The sequence below is a fragment of the Triturus cristatus genome, chromosome 12, assembly GCF_964204655.1.
Source record: "Triturus cristatus chromosome 12, aTriCri1.1, whole genome shotgun sequence".
Taxonomy (NCBI): Eukaryota; Metazoa; Chordata; class Amphibia; order Caudata; family Salamandridae; genus Triturus; species Triturus cristatus.
In genome coordinates, this window is record NC_140595.1 from 13,809,068 (window position 1) to 13,830,895 (window position 21,828).

Consider the following 21,828-nt stretch of genomic DNA (forward strand, 5'->3'; position numbering starts at 1 on the left):
GTTGGGTAAGAGCTGCTGCAGCAGCTCAGGATGAAAATAGCGGCCCACATCTGGCCTCGGACAGTAGGCCTTGGGCATCGGCCCAATACCCGCCTTCCCAATCCGCTCTTCTCCATGAATACGTTTCCACTAAAATCCATATGTTGGGTGGTTGAGGGGCCAGGCATCGCTCAACAGTGTGTCTCTATTCAGAGAGTTTGGTAGATGATGCTAGCTTGTAGGCACCTTGAAGGTGTGGTTTCTATTTTTTAGCATTTAGAGGCGGGTTCGTTATGGTTGTTACTTGCTTGGCAGTGTTTTCTTTTTCAAGGAGATCCCTTCCTTACATTTCCCATCAAGGCTGAGTGAGAGCATGGACTAGCCTTATGCACGAAGGATCTCTGGTGGTCTGTGGTAAGAGCTATCACAAGATGTCTATCTGGGGAGGACGTTGAGGCGGGACTCTGGGATGGTGGCATGGAGTTGTGTGCACCTTCGCGGACCGACACTTACAAAAGTAGTAGAAGTGGGAACAGGAGTGATGCAGAGCTCACAGAACCTATGCTGTGGGATGGATTTACAGGTGCAAGAAGGGATCACGTGGCACAGTCTCAATTGTGATCTAGAATTAGATTGTTAAAATGCCAACCTCAGCCTCTTCAGATGCGGGGCGGACTCCACGCTCACCTCAGAATCTGTCATATGACTAGAGGGATCTGTTTGAAAGCTTTGAAGCACCCCCGGCCGGGGTGCGTACGGGGTGGAAATAACGCTGCTGGGTCCATTGGACGCTCTCAGACTGATCTCTTCTGTCACTCATGCTCTCTGTCTAGAGAAACCAAAGCCCTGGGGTGAAGGATGGACACATCGCTGGTGCCTGGGATTACCTTCGAGTTAGCCTTGGGGGTGATGGGGAGTGCGGGAATATGCTGAAAACCTTGCCTCGCCTTAAGCAAGTCTCTGGGCCTCTTCTAAATCAATTCTCTCTTTTTTTAGTATATGGGCTGCATCGAGGTTCTGAGGTCCATGCGGTCGCTGGATTTCAACACGCGGACCCAGGTCACGAGGTAAGTTGAGCATGCATTCCATTCCATTAGTGCCAGAGATGAAGCTTTGAGGGTAGGAGGGAAGAATAGGCTTCTGCTTATATCCTGGCCCTAGAGGCACCCAGTGACAGGGGCAGACGCAGCCTGTAACTCCCCACCGGCCACACACACACTTCTGATGTCCTGGGATCAGGAACAGAGCTGAGACTGATCCCCTGGAAGAGCCCCAGCCCCAGCTCCACAGGCACTGAACTCCACCAGAAAGAGAACATCCTTCTGCTGTCTGTGGCTTTACTGCTGTTTGAAAACTGAAACAAAAGAGCGCCTCCTGGCTTGAAGAACCGGCACACAGCACCATCGCATACCTTACTATAGCCTGTGCTGTGGGATGGGGGGGGTGGGCATTTTACTCTCTCGCTGGGCTGAAAAAAACTACCGGCTAAGCCACAATTTTTGAACTCAGGTACTCGGTGCATTGTGGTGTCTGTAGTCATGAAATAGCAACAAAAGGAAGAAAACCTTCTTAACGAAATAAAGTTGGAAAGTGCAGAGTAGCGTAAGAAATGGCCAGACTTCCTACTGACCTTCAGGATAGCGCCGATCACCATAAAACATTAGGAATGTTAAGAATAAATAAAAAAAGAGAACAGAAGGGAAAAGCAAGAAGGGGCACAGTAGTCTGTCTTTTTTGCCTACTGAAATCCAGAAAGGGAGAAATAGAAAAGCAAGAAGAGGTAAGCAAGAAGGCAGGCAAAGATAAATAGAGAAGAGGTGGCAGGGGGATATCAAAGGAGAAGAAAAAATATGTGGGAGGAGGAAGAGAGCTTGGACTCTACAGTACAGTCATGGGCTAAGTTCTCTTAGGGCCTGAAGAGCGCTTGCACTCCACAGTACCCTCTGAGAGCGCCTTTGCGAACTCATGTGCTGAGTTTACTTGGGGGTAAGAAGACGTAAGCAAGAAGACAGGCAAAGATAAATGGAGAAAAGGTGTCAGGGGGATATCAAAAGAGAAGAAAAAATATATGGGTGGTGGAGAGCGCTTGCAGTGTACAGTACCTTCTAATGGTGTCTCTACTCACTCGTGCTAAGTTCTCTTAGGGCCTGAAGAGTGCTTGCACTCTACAGTACCCTTTGAGAGTGCCTTTGCCCACTCATATGCTAAGTTCTCTTAAGGACTGAAGAGCACTGGCAGTCTACAGTACCCTCTGACAGTGCCGTAGCTCACTCATGTGCTAAGCTCTCCCCTAGAGGTTGAAGACTGCTTGCACTCTACAGTACCCTCTAAGAGTGCCTTAGTTCACTCATGTGCTAAACTCTCTTTGGGGCGGAAGAGCGTTTGCACTCTACAGTACCCTCTAAGAGTGCCTTCGCTCACTCATGTTCTAAGTTCTAATAGGGGCTGAAGAGCGTTTGCACTCTACAATACTCTCTAAGACTGCCATAGCTCACTCATGTGCTAAACTCTCTTACAGGCCTGAAGAGCGCTGTCACTCTACAATATCCCATAAGAGTGATTTTGCTCACTCATATGCAAAGTTCTCTTAGGGGGTGAATAGCGCTTGCACTCTACAGTACACTCTAACAGTGCATTTACTCACTTGCTAAGTTCTCTTAGGGGCTGAAGAGCGCGTGCCCTCTACAGTACACTCTAGGAGGGCCTTCACTCACTTGCTAAGTTCTCTTAAGGGTTGAAGAGCACTGGCACTCTACAGTCCCCTCTGACACTGCTTCGCTCACTCATTTGCTAAGCTCTCTAAGGGGCTGAAGAGCGCTTGCACTCTACAGTACCCTCTAAGAGTGCCTTCACTCACTAGCTAAGTTCTCCTAGGGGCATGAAGAGCGTTGGCACTCTACAGTCCCCTCTGAGAGTGCTTTTGCTCACTCATGCGCTGAGCTCTCTTAGGGGCTGAAGAGTGCTTGCACTCTACGGTACCCTCTAAGAGTGCCTTCATGTGCTAAGTTTACATAGGGACAAGAAGAAATAAGCAAGAAGACAGGCAAAGATAATGCCAATAGCTCAAACTCTTGTAAATGCTAGACCTATTTCATTTCAAAGAAGCATCCGCCATTGTCCCAGGCTGTTTGGAAAGTGAAAGCGCGCATTGTGCATTGAATGTTGCAGGAAAGCATATGGTGCTTGCAGTAGGAGAAACTCTTTAAAGAAAATAGTGCGTACAGACTAAATAAGACATACCGTATAACAACAGAAGTAAAAGGGCCCGTCCTCACGGAAGGTTACAAATGAAGGCAAGGCGGTACTAAGGAGGGACTAACAAGCCTATTAACAATACAGAAGCCAACATTTACAAAGGAGAATGACACATGCCAATGAAAAATAATGGCGGAGAGTGGGCGGAGCTTCAAGTCCATACTCGAATACAGCGTGCCTCGCAGAGCAGCGCATGTGCTGCCCAGGCTCGACCTAAAAACACTGGGCCTGGCCATTTCTGAATAAGAAATGACTCTCCTGTGATAACCCTTGGAGGATCAAAGGAGTGCTTCTATTTCTGAAAAGAGATGTCTCGATGGAGACTTTAAGTGCTGAGAGCCACCCGGCAGGCAGTGACGTGTGAGGAGGGGCGAGATGGTGATGTGGACGGCTGTGATTGGCCCAGGGTGAGCCTGCTAGGGAGGCTACTCTAGGAAAAGAGGGTGGGGCATCTCCTGTCCCATGATGTTGTTTTCTTCTAAAGATATAGGGAGTCTGCATTCCAAATGCATTAGTGTTTACCGCACTTGTTAAGGCTGCAATAAGATGAATAAATAATGTGATCCTTTAGGTATTTCATCAATAATTTATGTACAAAGATTATTTTTAACTAGAAATTTTGTAGAGACACCTGATACACTTCAACGTTTGTGTGCCCCGCCTCTTGGTCACATAGACCACGTCTCTCACCGGGGTACCTTAGTCACTTTTTTAGGCCACACCAGAGCCATGCCCACAAATATCCACTCTTTTTTAAATCCTTCTAAAAGTACTGTTGGGAATATTGAGCTTTCTGGTGCTGGGGGAGGGGCAGCATGCTTTGACTTCATGGTACATGGCACTAGGAGGAACCTGACGGGAGCATGGCACGGTGATTCACAAGCAGGACCAGAACCACAATATTGTACTACAGCGCTCTGAGATCTAAGCTGAGCCCCTGCAGGTGGAGATGGATATGGGATGACCAGTGGTCATGCGTGGTGCAATGATAGAACCATTCCGGCGTTTACTACACAGCGCGGGGAGGATGCTAAGGCCTTCATAGCTGGAGGCAGGTCGGATGCAGTTTTGAAGGTGGCCAGATAACCCCCCTCCCCCAGATCAACAACAGAAGTCTGGGAGGTCCTTCGGCCTGATGCAAGTCTGAAGGTGCCCAGACCACCAGTCACCCACATCCTGTGGTCTACAGTGGGTGCCTGGGAGAAAGCGGAGTCTCAAGGCAACAAGCCACCATCCCCCAACTCAACGTCTATGCAGGCCTCCAACAGGAAGCTGAGGCCTCGTCGGAGGGACATATATCTGAGGCAGCTCTGAAGGTGGACCTGAAGGTGACAGCCCCCTCTCAAAAGGTCTACCACAGAGGTCTGGTAGGGAGCTGGGGCCCCCGTCAGGTGGAGATGAGTGTGATGGAGGTCTAAAGGTGTCCAGAGCCCACCCTCCCAAACAGCATCTACCACAGATCTAAAGGAGGTAGCTGAGTCTCATCAGTTGGAGATAGACCTGATGGTAACAGACCCCCCCCCCACCCCCACAAGGTCTACCTCAGAGGTCAGGGTGGTAACTGGGTTGCAAGTGACAAAAGCCATCACCACATTAGATCTACCACTGTGGTCCAGGAGGGAAGCTCAGGCCAACAGAGGTGGAGAGAGCGTAAACTGCCAGGGCCTTTTGCAGGGGTCTGTGAAGGAGGTGAGGTCTCCAGTGGAGGAGACGGGACTGGAGGTGCCCAGACCCCCCCCCCCCCCCCCAAGGTCTTTCATCAGGCTCTAGAAGGTAGCTGAGGTCTCCATGGGTGGAAATGTGTCAGATGCAGGTCTGAAGGTGACCAAACACCATCCTCCCCCAGCATCTACTACAGACCTCCAGGAGGCAGCTGAGCATCGTAGGATGGAGATAGACCTGATGGTAACAGAACCCCCTCCCACAAGGTCTACCTCAGAGGTCTGGGAGGGAGCTGGGAGCTCCATCGGTGGAGTCGGGTCTGAAGGTGACCACAGTCCTCACCTGACTTGATCTACGGCTGGGCTCCAGAAGGGAAGCTCAGGCCTCCAGAGGGGGGGAGGGGCCTGAAGGTTACCAGGTACCCTTAGGGTCTTTCATGGGGATCTCTGAATGAGGTGAGGTGACTGTACGGTCCCAAGGTCTTTCGCAGGTCCCTGGGAGGGATCTGAGGACCCCATGTTGCAAGAGTCAGAATGAGCAAGAGGCTGAGCTGGGCGCCTGGCGCCAGGCGCCATAGATTTATATCGTTATGTTTACAAAAGTACATGTCCCAACCGCAGCCTTGTTCCTGCCACAGAAGGGACATGGCACGTGCCTGGAGGTATTAGGGCACAGAATGCCCACTAGGGCGGCGAGGGTCACAGCCCCCAGCCCGGAGAAGGTAGACTGTATCACTAGTACCATCAAGGCAGAGGATAAAAGCTTTAACCACTGACTTATAAATTATGGATGTGCGGATCCAGCTCTCTGCCGTGAACGACAGCTGAATGTCATGGAGGGTCCTTGGGAGGGAGGGAGGGAGGGAGGAAGGAACATGACCCGGCCCCCTCCCCTCCTTGGATAACTGTGACATGATCCCCCAATTCCCGTGAGAACTCCAGCTGCGCACCCCAGCAGGCCAGCGCACACAGGTGTATGTGAGTGTTTTTATAACATTCCCCACTGGGCACAACTGGTGGACTCTTTTGTCTCCTAGAGCTCAAGACAATGGAAGTGTCCGGCACCCACAGGAGAGAGCGGCTTCCTTCCTCTAAATAAGGAACCTCTCTTTTGTGCTAGGATAATAAACAGTCCAAGTTCCATTTCTACAACTGATTGACTGAAATTGTGCAACACATAACTTCTCACACCAGGCAGGTGGCCAGGGTGAGTTGCATCGAAGCTGAGAATTTATTTGGAGATACTGAACCCCAGAAACATTCACTCTTCCAGTTTTCTGCTTCCCTGAGATGCTAAGCCTGCTGGGTCTCCAGGTTTACTCTTGTCCTCTCGGTTTCATTGTCCCCACACATGTTTTAGATGTTTATGTGTTTGGGATGAGACTGTAGATTATATGGAAAGCTGTTCTGCTGACATATCTGTTCTATGCTTTCAGTACACCTTGTTAATACAAAATGCTGTCCCTGCATGGCACGCCCCCTTCCGTCTCAAATAATGCTAGAAGGTGATGAGAAGGTTTTCTGATTAAAATGCCTCTAGGGGGGTTCTGATCCTTGAGGAACAGCATCTGAGCTAAAGTATCCCTGACCCTAAATGTAGGCTGCTCTGCTTCACCAGTCTGTCTATACACGATGTCTGCCCTGAACCAGGTACCCTTGCTGCAGGCCACGTATGCCCTGTTTCCTTCATCTTCCTGGCTCTGCGCTTTACAGAGCTTGACAGGTAAGTTCTCAGGTAAGACCACCCGCTGATGGTCACGTGGTCACAGGCCTTCCTCCTTCTGATGCATGCTATGCTCTGCTCTCTCCACACTGTCCTTCTCCTTACAGTATGGACCTCAGTTCACTAAAATACCAGAGTGAGTGGGAGTGACGTGACATGCTCTTAAACTCTCTAATGACATCATAGGTTGTTCACTTTACCCACCCAGAGACCCCTTAACAGCCGCCTGTTGGCTGACATTAGAGTGGGGAAGAAATAGAAAATCAATAATGGACCCAGGGATGCAGAGCCATCTTTACTCTGTATTTGTGCCCCTGTTTTCTTGCCTTGAGACCATGGGTAGGAAGGGCAGGACCAGGGTCTAACACCAGAACATGAATACAATGTGGGTAACTTGGCAGAGCACAGTTCAAAGCACAGCAAGCAAACCCGAGACACTCCTGACAAAAAGAAGAGAGCCCTCCCAAAATAGAGCATTTTCAATACCTCCTCGTCCGTCTTCCTCGCCACAGTAATTAACAGTGAGCATTCTGTTCCTACAGGAACTCAAAGTAGAAATCTACATACTAGTCTCCCTATACCCCCAATATGGCCCCCAGTGGCAACAACCAATCAGATAAAAGGACACAAAAGTCCCAACACAACCTGTTTTTTTGTTTTTGCACTACTCCGAGTGCTGTTCGTGTTCATGTTGTTCAGGTAAGTTGGTGGCGGTGATCCTGCTTTAGCGGACTCTTGGGGCCCCATTATGGGGGGGAAGCACTGTTTTAATGTTTTCTTTTGTTGTTTTTCCTCCCCCTTGTTTGACATTGTTATTGGACATTTCCTCTGTCCTGCTCTAGCGGACGAGGGGCTTTGCCATGCCTGTGAGTTTGTCATTGGAGATGCCGAGTCCTGCTTTAGCCGACTCGGCGTCTCTTTCTCATTTGTTCCGTTCTATTCCTGCTTTAGTGGTCTTGAAGTATTTTCTTGAATTTTGACCTAGCAGGGACGTTGAATCCCTCCCGCTCTTAATTCTTCGGTTAGACTCTGATTCCTGCTTAGCAGACTCTGCATCTGTTGTTGGTCTCTTACCTTCTAGTGGACAGTTGGGCCAGGGAATTGCCTTCTTCCGCATGCACGTATCGCGGGGTAATTGCGAGTCCTGCTTTAGCGGACTCGGCGTACCTTGCTTCTTCCTGCCTCCCAGTCACAAGTGTTCTCTGTCTTTCCTCGGACTGTAGTGTGGGGGGCGTGGCTTTCTGCCGTATTCGGTGTACCATCACCATGGAAACCCAATCACAATGAACAATGTCACAAAACGAGCCCCATAATAAGCGCAGCATACCACGCGCCAAGCTACACCGAATACAGCAGAAAGCCACGCCCCCCACACACCAGTCCGAGGGAAGACGGAGACCGCGTAGAGGCGTATTCTGTCGGACATACTTGTTACCACAGGGAGCGTAGCCATTTTTAACAAGCTAAAATAGTAGTAGGATAGCCGCAAACAGAGCGAGAACTATGGGCACTGTTGCTGTTATTCCAGAGATGATCGAATGAACGAAGTCTGGTATTAGACTAAAAACAGTTTGAAAGCCTGTGAGAAGGCCGGAGGAGATAATGTTAAAAAAGTGTGCCAGACCTTAAATGTCAGATGTGTTGAAAATTGTGTAACAATTCACAAAGTGCAATGGGAGGTTCGTATTTAAAAGGGGGTGTATTGTACTTGAAGTTTGTGCTATCTGCAGTCGATAAATTACTTTTGGGAATAGAGATTGCCAGAGGAAGTTATCCGGTTTGAAACAGTAAGGACATACGGTATGCCAGCTCGCATTGCGTAGCAGTCCATGTTATTAAGAAGCAGATAACTGCCGTTAGAAAGCTGTGTGCATGTTGGTCTGATTGTGGGAGTTGGCGTGCTTTTAAGAAAGCACGTAAGTTTGGGGGCTGTAAGCTTAGAAGCGTCGTGCAGTTGGACATTCTTGCATAGTAATGAATGACTGCCATTGTGGTCCCACTTTTCACCTGTGAGAAAAACTTCGGTATCCTCTTTAAGACAGCGATATGTAAATGGGAGAAACCACTGCTCATGAATAAAAGCGCTACCTTATATAATCACATACAACATGACAAACAACATGTACACCTAGCAGACACGACAACACTACGTACTGTGGGAACCGTGGCTAACCATGTACACAAACCAAACATGGCATGGCACCTCTGCCACACAATGCAGAATGCAAGGAAAGATGAGAGCAATGTATGTGCGAAGGTGACAAGTGATTCTCTATTATAAAAGTATACAATGCAAAGTGTTGAGGGGATGTGCCGGACAGACTTGAGTATGCAGAGCACAGACATGTACATGTCAACATACACTGATGGTCTATTGAGTGAAGTCGACAGTGGACGCAACCATGAAAGTACAGTCAGTAGGGAAGATTACGAAAACATAGTGCGTACATGCCCCCCCCCCCCCCAAATCTTTAGCGTAGTGGGCTGGCTCGGCGTACGCAAGGCTTGCCTAGGGGTATGAATAAAAGGCATATTTCTCTGGGTGTGGTTCTCTTCCGGAATGGCGAACATGTCTGTCAGGTCTGCGCAGCTTACACCGCCACGAGGCTGACGCTGTGAGCGAAGGTGGCTGCGGGAATAATGCTCTCAGCCTGCCCAGAAACCGTCATGGCCACTGCCACGCACATATGCCCCACAGTTCACCTTTCAACACAGTCGTATGTGAAAGAGGGCCCATCACGTGCCGGTGGAGGCTCCTGGGCAGAGGTCTGTGAGCTGGGAAGGCTCCTGAGATCAACGCTGGCTACCGCAACACAGGCAGACAGCGCCCAGCGTGAGGCCCAGCACCGTGGAGTGCTCTGTATACTACTAACACAGTAGTCCAACAGGTACCAACAGTGGAACAGTGTCTTGATCCCACAATGGACGATGTTAGAACTGCATCTGAGAGTGCAGATGAAGGTACTCCCTTTGAGCAGGTGTAACCAACTCTAGGTCCCAACAGTGGAACGGTGTCTTGATCCCACAATGGACGATGTTAGAACTACATCTGAGAGTGGAGATGAAGGTATTCCCTTCGACCAGGTGCAAGCAACTCTAGGTCCCAACAGTGGAACGGTGTCTTGATCCCACAATGGACGATGTTAGAACTACATCTGAGAGTGGAGATGAAGGTACTCCCTTCGACCAGGTGCAAGCAACTCTAGGTCCCAACAGTGGAACGGTGTCTTGATCCTAGAACGGACGATGTCCGATATTACCTGCTGCTTGGTTTTCACAGAACTCCCTCAGTTGAGGTGCATCAGACTCTGTGCTTCCGTAGCTAATTGCTGCACATGATCTTTGGGCTTGGCTGACTGCAGTCGCTGGAGTACACCGCGGTACAGCAGGTCCAAAGAGTGAAATGGGGTCTTGATCCCACAATGGACGATGTTAGAACTGCATCTGAGAGTGGAGATGAAGGTACTCCTTTCGAACAGGTGCAACCAACTCTACGTCCCAACAGTGGAACAGTGTCTTGATCTCAAAATGGACGATGTCTGATATTACCTGCTGCTTGGTTTTGACGGAACTCCCTCCGTTGAGGTACATCAGACTCTGTGCTTCCGTAGCTAACTGCTGCACATGATTATTGGGCTTTGCTGACTGCAGTCGGTGGAGGACACCGCGGTACAGCAGGTCCGAACAGTGGAACGGGGTCTTGATTCTGTGATTGAGGATGTCAGAAGTTAAAGTTTGTGATGATTTGTACCCACTCCGATCAGGTGCAACCAACTGCGTGATTCCGAATCCAACGGCACGTGGCTGTGAGGCGTTAATGACCACTGCCTCTGGCCTACACTGCGGTCAGCAGGGCTCACAATTCAGATCGAGTGGAGATTGTTTAATTACAGAATCCAGTAGGCAACTAACTACAACGTCTATTGAAATATACACAATAGCCTTTTAGTATACGTGCTTGAAGAACTTTTTTAAGATGACTTATAGGTCCAGTACAATGACCAAATTCTTCTTGGTAGTGGTAAAGAACACTGAATAACAGTGCACACAGTGGACAGCAGAGATCGCAATTCGAACTGATTTGATTTATTTATTGCAGAGTTTTGCGTAATTTATGTTGTTGTATTTTGTGAAGAGGACGCGAGAAAAAGTTTTCATGGAAGACTGTGCTCACTACTGCCTTCAATTTACGTAGCAGACAGCAGTGTTCACAATTCAGATCGAGTCGCTATTGTAGATGACGCAGTCCTGTAGGCAAAAGACATTCCTTCAGTGCGCTCTGTCCGCCCCACGCATACGCATCATCACAGGGTCCGCACACGCTTTTTGTTGCTTCGCGTATGGCAAACTGGTCAGCTCAAGTCAACGCCACGTGGCTGTGGGCCCTTGCTGACCGCTCTCTGGCCTACACTGCAGACAGCAGTGTTTACAATTCAGATCGAGTCGCTATTGCAGATGATGTAGTGTTGTAGGCAACAGACATTGCTCCTAGTACGGCCCGCACTCAGCATGCGTCATCGCTGGCTGTGCACATGCTGAATGCTTTTGATGTGGCTATCTAAGTGCACTAGACCTGATGGACCCTTTATGATACAATCTTTACGTATATTATTTCAGATCTACTGCCTGTATCTTAGTATACCACAAGTTATGGTTCTTTTACGATAGAATCTCTTCTGTAGTATTTCACATCTAGTGTCCCTACTTTAGTGCAGCACAAACTATTGACCCTTTTATTATTGAATCTCTGTGTGTGATCCAATGATTACTGTTGTAGTTGATGCTAGCAGCAACCATTCCCTGAGGGCTGATTTACACTCACCCCACATGCATCCAGCACAGACGTCACTGGATATGTGACCCTGGTAATAAAAAGGATTCGAGCGCACATGCCCGTACCCACTTCCACTATCTGTGCCCGTGTGTTCATTATCTATGCATGATATTGCCCCTGGGCCGTACCACATTACATTGTGCTGTATGCAACCATATTACCTCTGGCAGTGGGGAAAAGTTCTGTTATGTAGCTTTTAGATGCATGGCTATCACAGGTGGAAGGCTACTTTACAGAGCATGAATATTGATGAAGATGATGGTTGCATGTTGTGTGTACTGCCAGATATGTGTACAAAGCAAAAAGTTTTCAAAAAAGCTCTGTAAGCAGAAGAGGAGTCTCTCATCAAACGCTGTAGAGAAAATGGCTAAAATGGGTGGGGTCCTCCAACTGTGACAATGGGAAATGTTATGAACCAATCAAATGCTTTTCTTTAAGGTCACATGGCAATCGTGCACCGAGCGCGTAAGGAGGCCGCACCCGACGCGATTTTGAGAAAATATTACCATAATATAAGTTTATTACAGTTAGAAATATATAAATGTTTAAAATATTTTAGATTATCGCTTGTTCTCATGTACACTTTAAACTTATTTAGATATAGTTTTGAGATGAAAAAAAATAATGAGGGACTGGCGTTCCCTGGCAGCGTGCACTCACCAGTACATTACGGGCGCGCGAGTTATAGTTAGCTCAACTAACTATAAAGGGCAAATTTCTCTGGTTTTGTACGAGTGAAATGTCCAGCTAACTATAACGTCCCTGAAACCTATGGTTTTTTCAGTGAATATATATATATATATATATATATATATATATATATATATATATATATATATATATATATATATATATTACCTACTGGCGGTCGCCAGTAGGTAGTTATAGTTAGGACCCTGTTTCCATAGGAAATCCGCAACATTCTATTTGGAATAACTTTGGCGCCGGTTGACGAATCCTTGCGAAATTCTCAAAATAGGTGGGGCGCTACGCTCCGCTCCTACCCTGAAAGTCTCGGGGGGATTCGTCAAGCGGGGGCTGAGATAAAAGGGGGGTCCCAAAACGCGTTTTTCCCATGCATTTTTCCTTAGGACCTTTAGACACAGCTACAGCCCGAACGGCTGAACAGAGTTCCTTGAAATTTGGCAGAGAGGTAGTCTACAGGTCAAGGAAGTGCCTTTTGTAGGTCTGGTGTAAATCTGTTCAGTAGTTCCTGAGAAAATAGCATTTAAATCAATATATATATCTGTGGCAGCTTACGGTGCGCTTACGGTGCGCTTACCGTACGCGCACGCCGCCGTGCGCGAGCGCGATTCTGATTGGCTGTTAGATCTTAGTAAACATTCGAATCGGTCGAAACCAGGAAGCGGCGGCCGCCATTTTCTCTCTCGCAGTCTGAGGGGGTGTAAAACAAAGGTGGATAACGTGAAAAGGGGGCAGGCTGGACAGTTCCTGACCCCCTAGCCTTTGTCAGGGGGTCTCAGAAGGACCCTCAAGGGCAAAAAATTAATTTAAATTTTTTTTGAAAAAATCGCCGAATGCGCGCAGCGTACGCGCACGGCGTAAACGGAGAAATTTCGCGAAATTCGCGGAATTACGCGTACCGTGCGCGCACGGTTAAAAAAAATTTCCAAAAAGGAAAGCTTAAAAAAAAATAAAAAAAATTGTGAGGTAAGGTTGGCTCTTAAAAGAGCCGTTGGGTTCATAGAGGGATGGAGGAAAGAAAGAATGGGAATATTATGAGCGTCTACAAACGTGCTGGTCTATCTTATTGTTAATAAGGGGAACACTGGTCTCCCCAAAAACAATAAGACCAGAACACGTTATACACCTCATTACAACCCTCCCAAATCGAGGGTTGACGTCCAGAGGAGCAGAAGAAGGTGATGCTCCCACCTCAGAGGAAGGGCTCAGCTGAGCTGCCGATGATGTACTCGGCTGAGCTTCTGAGGCTGGGCTCTGGTGACTTACTGAAGAGTTTTCTCCAGTATGTCTAGCAAAGGTCCTGGGATGTCTATCCTGAAGGTGTCTCATCATAGAGTGATTTCCAAAGGAATATTTCTTCCTTGGATTCCCTCTGGATAAAACACGGTCACAAAGTGTGCAAGTGACCAGTGGAGCATTGACCTTTTTCTCCCCCTCTGGAAAAGTAAAATACTCCCATACAAAAGAAGTCTTCTGTTTCCTCCTCTGGATGATGGTGGTGCTGCTAGCCTCACTCTCAGAAGAGGTCTGCTGTTCTGCCTTTTTATCCCAAAGACAATTCAGCTCCTGCTCCTAGAGAATCACAAGCAGTAATGAGGGGAATGGGTGTGGTGTGGGAAGTTTCTGGAACTGAAAGTAGTTTCAACCAATGAAAAGTGTTCTTTCAAGCAGTAATGAGGGGAATGGGTGTGGTGTGGGAAGTTTCTGGAACTGAAAGTAATTTCAACCAATGAAAAGTGTTCTTTGTGGATCACATGACCTACCGTGCGCGCTCCGTAAGCTCACGGTACGCGCTCGTAAACAAGTACGCATGCGCAAATGTGACGCTTACGGAGCGCTTACGGAGCGCGTACGTAAGATGCACTCGCGCATGCGCATTACACGCCCCTGCGTAACCGCGACGTTGCTTCCGCGTGTACGCGTACGTCACGCACGTATCACGTAGGCGCGCTGTACTTATGACGTGCTGAGCACGTAGCGTCAGCTTACGGTACGCGTATCCTATTACGTACGCGCACCGTACTTATGACGTACGGAGCGCGTACCGTCAGCTTACCGTACGCGCACGGAAAAAAATGCATTAAAAAAAAAAAAACCTTTCCATAATGCAGGATATAGTACATATATTATTTTATACATAGGTTTACAAAAAATGTCCAAAAAAAATTTGCATTTAAAAAACCGTACAAATTCACTGAAAAAACCATGGGTTTCAGACACGTTATAGTTAGGAATTAGCATTTAAAAAACGTTGCAAATTCACTGAAAAAACCATAGGTTTCACACATGTTATAGTTAGCTGGAAATTTTACTGATAAAAAACCAATGAAATTCCCCCGTTATAGTTAGTGCAGGCAACTATAACTCACGCGACCGTAATCCTCTGCTGATGCTAATACTGTATTTAGACACTTATTTGCCCATGTCTTCTTCCATTAAATTTTAGCTATACATATATTACAATTATTTTTTTTTCATAAAGACACATATGTCATCAGCAGAGGATTGCGTTCGTGTGAGTTATAGTTGCCTGCACTAACTATAACGGGGGAATTTCATTGGTTTTTTATCAGTAAAATTTCCAGCTAACTATAACATGTGTGAAACCTATGGTTTTTTCAGTGAATTTGCAAGGTTTTTTAAATGCTAATTCCTAACTATAACGTGTGTGAAACCCATGTTTTTTTCAGTGAATATATATATATATACAGATACACAATGTATGAAATGACAACAACATATCTGAATACAGAGACTGCTAAAGATAACATCTGGCAGAAGTCATCAGCAGAGGGACCTGAGCCCCTGCATTGGAAGTATCTATGAAAAGCAAGGCACAAGATATTGTGCACATCCAACACTTCTGGCGTAGGTCCAATTGCTGACAAGGGAAGCCAGGCAGAGTCTGAGTTATGAAGGAAAGACAGAGAACAGAAGCACTTCCACACACCAGAGATTGAGGAGTAAACAATGCCACGAAAAACCAAACACACCCAGCGCTGTGGCGCAAGTTGGACCAGCAGGCACCCAGTGTCTGTTAATGTACCATGTCACAACTGAAACCTGAACACAAACTGTTTGTTAAGTGGAAGAAACAAACATGCTCCTAAGTGGCACTGGCTGTAAGCTAAGACAGCAAACATAGCTAAATGCTTGGAATCACAGCGAAATGCTTGAAATGGCAGCTAAAAGCTGGAAAGGTAGTTACACGGGAACACTACATGACGAGACAGTCGTGGCATAAAACCACTCTTATAATACCCTGGAGGAGTCTGCCTCCTCAGAGACAGAAACATTACTATGGATCCACCGTAAAACAAAACGCATTCCACAAATGCAAAAATGTAAACTCTCAAACAGAGCCAGGTTACCCTCGTGGGCCTGCTTAGTTGCGAAGGCTTACAACAACACTTGGAGCACCAAGAAGCGTAAAGCATATGACTAGATGTCTGTAGTGTGAACTACAGTGGCACCCCCTAGAGGGTCGTGCAGGAAGACAACAATCTGAGGAGGAACCAGCTGGATCCACAGCAAGGACATACACTACCCAGGAAGAACACTTCCTGTGGCATCGTAGAATGGCTATACAATAACCAATGAATACCCCACATAGGGTATGTCACATCCCTATGAAAAGCAAAGGAGCATCTCTTGAGACTAGCCCCTAGACAGAGAAATACAAAATAAGGGCAAAAACAGCTGTCTAGCTGTACAATCTATATGGGAAATACCATCTTGAACCCAGAGACTGATAGTACATAAGGAGTAGAAAGCAGTGACAGCACTGCAAACACTAACAACTCACTAAGTCCGCAAACAAAAGGACTAGAGAAAATGCCAATTACTGAATACCAGACATGAGGTGCTGGACCGCAGAGTCAGCGTGGCTATCAAAAAGATTGAACCCGTCAAAGGGTAGGTCCTTAAGACTTTCCTGAACATTGTCAGGGAAGCGGCCATCATGTAACCAAGCATGGCGTCGTAGAGCAACTGATCTGGCTATAGCTGTTACCACGGAGTCTGTGGTGTCCAAGGCCGACTGAATTGAAAATTTGGCCAGCTCACGACCATCCTGAAGTAACTGAGTGAGGTCAGTTTGAGGACCTTCTGGAAGAGAGGGAAATAGACGCTCAACCAATTCCCGGAGGGCATTTGAAGCCAGCCCAAGCACGCAGGATGTATTTAAAGACCTGAGGGCTGAGCTGGTGGACTCAAACAAATTACGACCACATGTCTCCAACCACCGGGATTCTCTAGTTGGTGGAAGCATCAGAGGAGAGGATAAATGCAGCAAAGTTGAGGCTGCCTGAACAACCAGCCCTTGAGCCCTAGGGTGTAGGGACAGACAAACAGGATCATCTGGGGCTGGGCGATGACGGTGAGGAATGCCGCGTTCCACAGAGTCCCCCGAAGAGGATCTCGGTCAAATCCCTAGAAGAATGTCATACAATGACTCACAAAAGGGCAGCAAGTGTTCAACATCAGTGTTGCCCTGGTGGAGCAGATCCAACAAGGGATTGAGGGCAGAGACACAAGAGGAGGCTGGAATTGCAAAATGTCGGCAGCTTTGCGAATGACCCTAGCAAATGCTACAGTAGCCTCCGTCGTCATTCTAGGGGGCGACAGCAAGTCGTAGGTAGGGGACCGTTGCAGGCTAACGGGCCTTCCAAAGAACAAAGAACCTTCTGCCTGAGGTTGTCTCAGGGCTTGCAACTGCTCAACTACACCAGGATCTGTAGAGTGTTCAAACAACACTAGGGAATGTGAATCCACAGGGCCCCCCCCCTCCATTTGTAAAGGAATTGTAAAGGACGTCTCTGGCATCGAACGACGCTGAGATGGCGCCGCACCACCGTCGTCAATTTCCGAACGTGGCTCCTCTGAGTGGCGTCAGGGCGTCGTCGAATCGACGTCCACCGCGATGGGAGATTGTGGTGTGGGCCGACGTCAAGTCGGAGACAAGTCCCCTGCTGTGGCCACCACAGAGGCCACTACAGGAACCCCCGACCGGACTGTTTCCTGACGTCATAGCTGGGCTGCAGCTTGACGTCTCAATGGAAAGCCCAACTGGACTGAGTCCCGACGTTGCAACGGCACCGGAAATAGAGCCATGTCACTCGATTGGCAAACCCGAAAGTGAGCTCCCGATCAGAGTCCCTCCCACCTCTGTGGGGCCCCAAGGCACATCAGGGAGAGGGGTTGACCCAAAGATGGCCTGCAAAGCCTGAAAATAGGCTTTCATCTGGGTCCTAGTCGCCCCTTCACCAGGAAATGGTGGATAGGAAGGGGTCGACTGTTGTGGACCCTTCTCCAGTAAAGGCCTGGAAGAACGGGCATCAGTGTCACGGCTATGCGAAGCCGACAGCCTCCGTGACTTCTTTTTGTGCTTACCCGAGGAAGGCGACCAGCTTCCATGGGAACGACTGTATGACCTGCCCCGAACTGGAGCACCAGCCTGAGATGGGGATTGACGACGCTTGGACACCGAACGGGACATCCGGGCAGACAACAATTTAATCCGTCGTTCCCTCAAGGATTTCGGTTTCAGCTTCCTACAGGCGTCGCTCTCCTCAGGGTTGTGTTGCTCACCCAAGCACCACATACAAATCGCATGCAGATCCGTCGGCGACATCTGCAGCAAACAGGTCTCGAATGCCTTAGAGCCCGAAGGCATCGGCACACTGATTGGATGCGAAAAGGTGGCAATAATGCCAAAAGACAAAAAGGTCAGAGGAACCGCTTCTCCTGGATCCGCGTTGCAGAAGAAAACTGACGTCAGCGCGCCAGGAGGGACTTATATGGCTCCACTGACGTCATATCCATGGATGACATCAGGGCGGAGCTACGCGACGCTGTCTCCCGGCATGCAGAGGTCCTGCTAAAAATTCTCCAGATCCAGACTGGCGCCTGGGGGGAATTCTCAGTTAAGGAATCTGCGGCTAGATGTCTCTATCTATTTTTGTTGGCTTGCTGTTCACAGTTCTTATCCAGAAGAACACTCATCATGCTAAGAAACCAAAATTTAAGTTGAAAATTTGCCAGCCATCTTTCGCTTACTTTCATCCTTTAGCAATGACTGAGTAGCTAATGAGATATCTTGTGTATTTAGAACCTCTGCAACAAATGTATGTACTAAACGAAGACCTGTGACTTATGTGGGGACATTGTTATTACAATATCATCTGGTTTTCCCATTCATGAAACTAACGCAGATACATTTCTATCACAGGGAGGCCATCAACCGGCTGTACGAGGCGGTCCCTGGGGTCAAAGGCAACTGGAAGAAAAAGGTATGTATATATAATCACGATATCTATCTAGGAGCTAACTGACAGGTGGGGATAGGAGTGTGTCTGGGGGAGGAGAAGCAGATTAGGGGCAGGTATGAGTGATGATCCTGAAAGAATTGGGTGAGAAGAACTGCAGGGTGGATCTCAGGGAGAAGCGTTTGCACAGACCCCCTCAGAAGTGTGGCTGTTTCTACTGGGCTGTAAGAGAAATCATGATCTGAGGGCACCTAGACCATAGATCAGAGGGTCTCCCACGGCTCCTGCAGTTCCTGGTCCTTCTTGGTGGCATCTTCAGAAGTGAATCTTAATGTGGGCACCTAGACCATAGATCAGAGGGTCTCCCACGGCTCCTGCAGTTCCCGGTCCTGAGCTGTGACATCTCCAGAAGTGAATCTTAATGTGGGCACCTAGACCATAGATCAGAGGGTCTCCCACGGCTCCTGTAGTTCCCGGTCCTGAGCTGTGACATCTCCAGAAGTGAATCTTAATGTGGGCACCTAGACCATAGATCAGAGGGGCTCCCATGGCGCCTGCAGTTCCTGGTCCTTCTTGGTGGCACCTCCAGAAGGGAATCTTAATGTGGGCACCTAGACCATAGATCAGAGGGTCTCCCATGGCTCCTGCAGTTTCTGGTCCTTCTTGGTGGCATCTCCAGAAGTGAATCTTAATGTGGGCACCAAGACCTTAGATCAGAGAGTCTCCTCCGGCTCCTGCAGATCTCGGTCCTTAGCAGCGACATCTCCAAATGGGAATCTTAATAAACACACACTGGGCCACAGATGAACTGATGGGGGGCCATGCTATCAATACAAAGCCAGATTTAAACATTTTAAGCAAACAACACTGGTGTGCAATGAAAGACAGTTGGACAAATTAATGTATGTGAGGTGCAGTGACTGTTTTTTCTGTGTCGCCTCCTGGCACATTAAGTGTCTGTGAAGGTGGGCGCAAAGGGGGCCAAGACAGATAGAGTTGGGGCACAGCCCTAACTGGGCCTCCTGTAGAGACACCACTGTTTTTCAGTGTGACATTAGAGGTTGCATCTGGCTTTTACACACCCCTCCTAAGCCGATTAAAATATCTCATATTTACGAACAGAGATCTACACCATGACACCCAGAATTCACAGGGGTCTAACTTTGAATGCTAGAGCTGCAGGACACATTGCTTCAGTGCAGCTCTTGAGACTGCATCCTTTAATGATGTGAGATTTCTTGGCTATTTACAAACTGGTATCTTTTCTTCCTTGTTTTCAGGCTCCAAATAAAGCCCTCTTCCACATCCTTGGCAAGAGCAATCTCCGCTTTGCAGGAATGAACATTGCTGTAAACATCTCCATTGACGGCCTGAATCTCATGGTGCCCACGAACCGGCAGGTAATGAGTTAAACCCTTACGACACCTGGTGTTCCACCAATGAGAGTGCATTACACCCCCCCCACTTATGGCATCTGTTCTTCCACCAATGAGAGTGATTGACACACACCCTATAAGCCACCTGGTGTTCCACCAATGAGAGTGCATGATACATACCCCCTACGACACCCGGTCTTCCACCAATGAGAGTGCATGACACACACCCGTTATGCCACCTGGTGTTCCACCAATGAGAGTGCATGACACACACCCTTTACGCCACCTGGTGTTCCACCAATGAGAGTGCATGACACACACCCCTTATGCCACCTGGTGTTCCACCAATGAGAGTGCATGACACACCCCTTACGCCACCTGGTGTTCCACCATTGAGAGTGCACAACACACACCCCTTACGGCACCTGGTCTTCCACCAATGAGAGTGCATGACACACACCGCTTATGCCACTTGGTGTTCTACTAATGAAAGTGCATGGCACACACCTGTTATGACATCTGGTGCTCCACCAATGAGCGTGCATGAGACATTAACCAGAGCACTTAGGCCACTCTTGAGCACAAACCCCATTTTACCAACCAACATAACCGCTGAGAAAGCTTATTATAAAGATGTAACACTTATTAAGAATAATCACCCCCTTCTGGTGAAACCACATGCTGTGAACGTCTTTTCCTTTGATTACAGATTTAGCACCCTAGAGGTTTTAGGGCCAGCTGGCTAGCCATCGGCTGTTCCTGTCTGTCTGCCTCCCAGCAGTAGCGCATCCTTTTCTTTTCCAGCTGGCCCTGACGTTTAGCATCCCACAGCCTGCTGTGTTAACTCATGTCCTCCCTTGCGCCAGTTCATGACCGGGGGTCTTTATTCTGAAGTGTCTGAGTGCTCTTTGCCACTGCTCTCCTGTATTGCCCTATTTATCGTGCCCTTTATACCCACTGTTGTGGTTCAAGTGGGTGGAAAACTGTTTCTGTGAAGTGGAAGATTTTAGCTTGCCCAGCACAGGCGGAAGGAGCTTTCACCCGTACGTCGCGTTGCTGTGGAATGATTGGCTTGTTACAACCAAGCTCATTGGCTAGACAATCCAATTGGAACGGTCCAGCCCGAACTGCCAGGCCAGGCAGGGCTTCCCTGAACCAAACACAAGCCCACAGGACCGGTTTTGTTCTTATTAGAGCTCATCAGCCAGGCTAGCTTGGTTCCAGTCGCAGGGTGTGCACAGGACCAACGTCTGGGCATACCCGTCCCACACACTGAAATATACAAAATAGTGTTGGATGGAATGCTTGGATTAATCTCAGCCACTGACACTTACTCAGGCCGCATCCCAGTCCATCGTTACTCCTGGGTTGCTTGTGTTCCTGTCCACCGAGGACCTAGACTGGAAGTTTGGGCTGGACTGTTCCCATTGAAGGAGGGTCAAGACTGATTTGCATATGGCTGGGTCTTACCTGAGATAACATGGTGTGCATGAGATGAAGCATGGATTCTCTGTGATGCCACCAGAGCTGAGCATTTGACTCTTCTTCCTGAGAGGAAGCTTGACTCCCATCTATGAGAGGACGCTTGACTCCCATCTCTGAGAGGAAGCTTGACTCCCATCTATGAGAGGGAGCTTGACTCCCATCTATGAGAGGGCAACCTGTGACTGGGAGTAGCTGGTTTCTAAGAGCGGAGGCAAGCTATTGCTGCCTCACCACAGTTCATTGTGCCTGCTTGGATGGTTTTGCTCTGGCTGCTGACGGCATTGTGCGGCTGCTCTTCTCGCTGATGTAGTGTCTCTGGGGCAGCCGGTGAGGTCTGCCTGCTCTGCTATGGGCCCTTCCCCTTTGTTTGCTTCCTAGAGGTTGAGATCGGTTTGCTCTTCAAAAGCCAGATCTTGAGTCCCTGCCTAAATTGGGTCAGAGAGGGTGCGGAGTGGAAGTGGATGGGGGAGGTTGTTTCAGGCGCTGGCAGCGAGGTGCGAGAATGAGCGTCCTCCGGAGTGGCAGCGGCAGCGGCGGATGCGTG

At 48.4% G+C, this 21,828-nt stretch overlaps 1 protein-coding gene across 1 annotated transcript in view; it reads left to right on the forward strand.

Annotated features, from left to right (window-relative positions):
* Window positions 1–21,828, forward strand: part of SHC2 (SHC adaptor protein 2) — a 90,770-nt gene that overhangs the window by 24,341 nt on the left and 44,601 nt on the right. Inside the window, exons 2-4 of the mRNA XM_085637678.1 lie at window positions 976–1,046; window positions 18,387–18,447; window positions 19,704–19,823. Coding sequence (XP_085493804.1) covers window positions 976–1,046; window positions 18,387–18,447; window positions 19,704–19,823 — 252 coding nt within the window. The remainder of the gene's footprint in view (window positions 1–975; window positions 1,047–18,386; window positions 18,448–19,703; window positions 19,824–21,828) is intronic.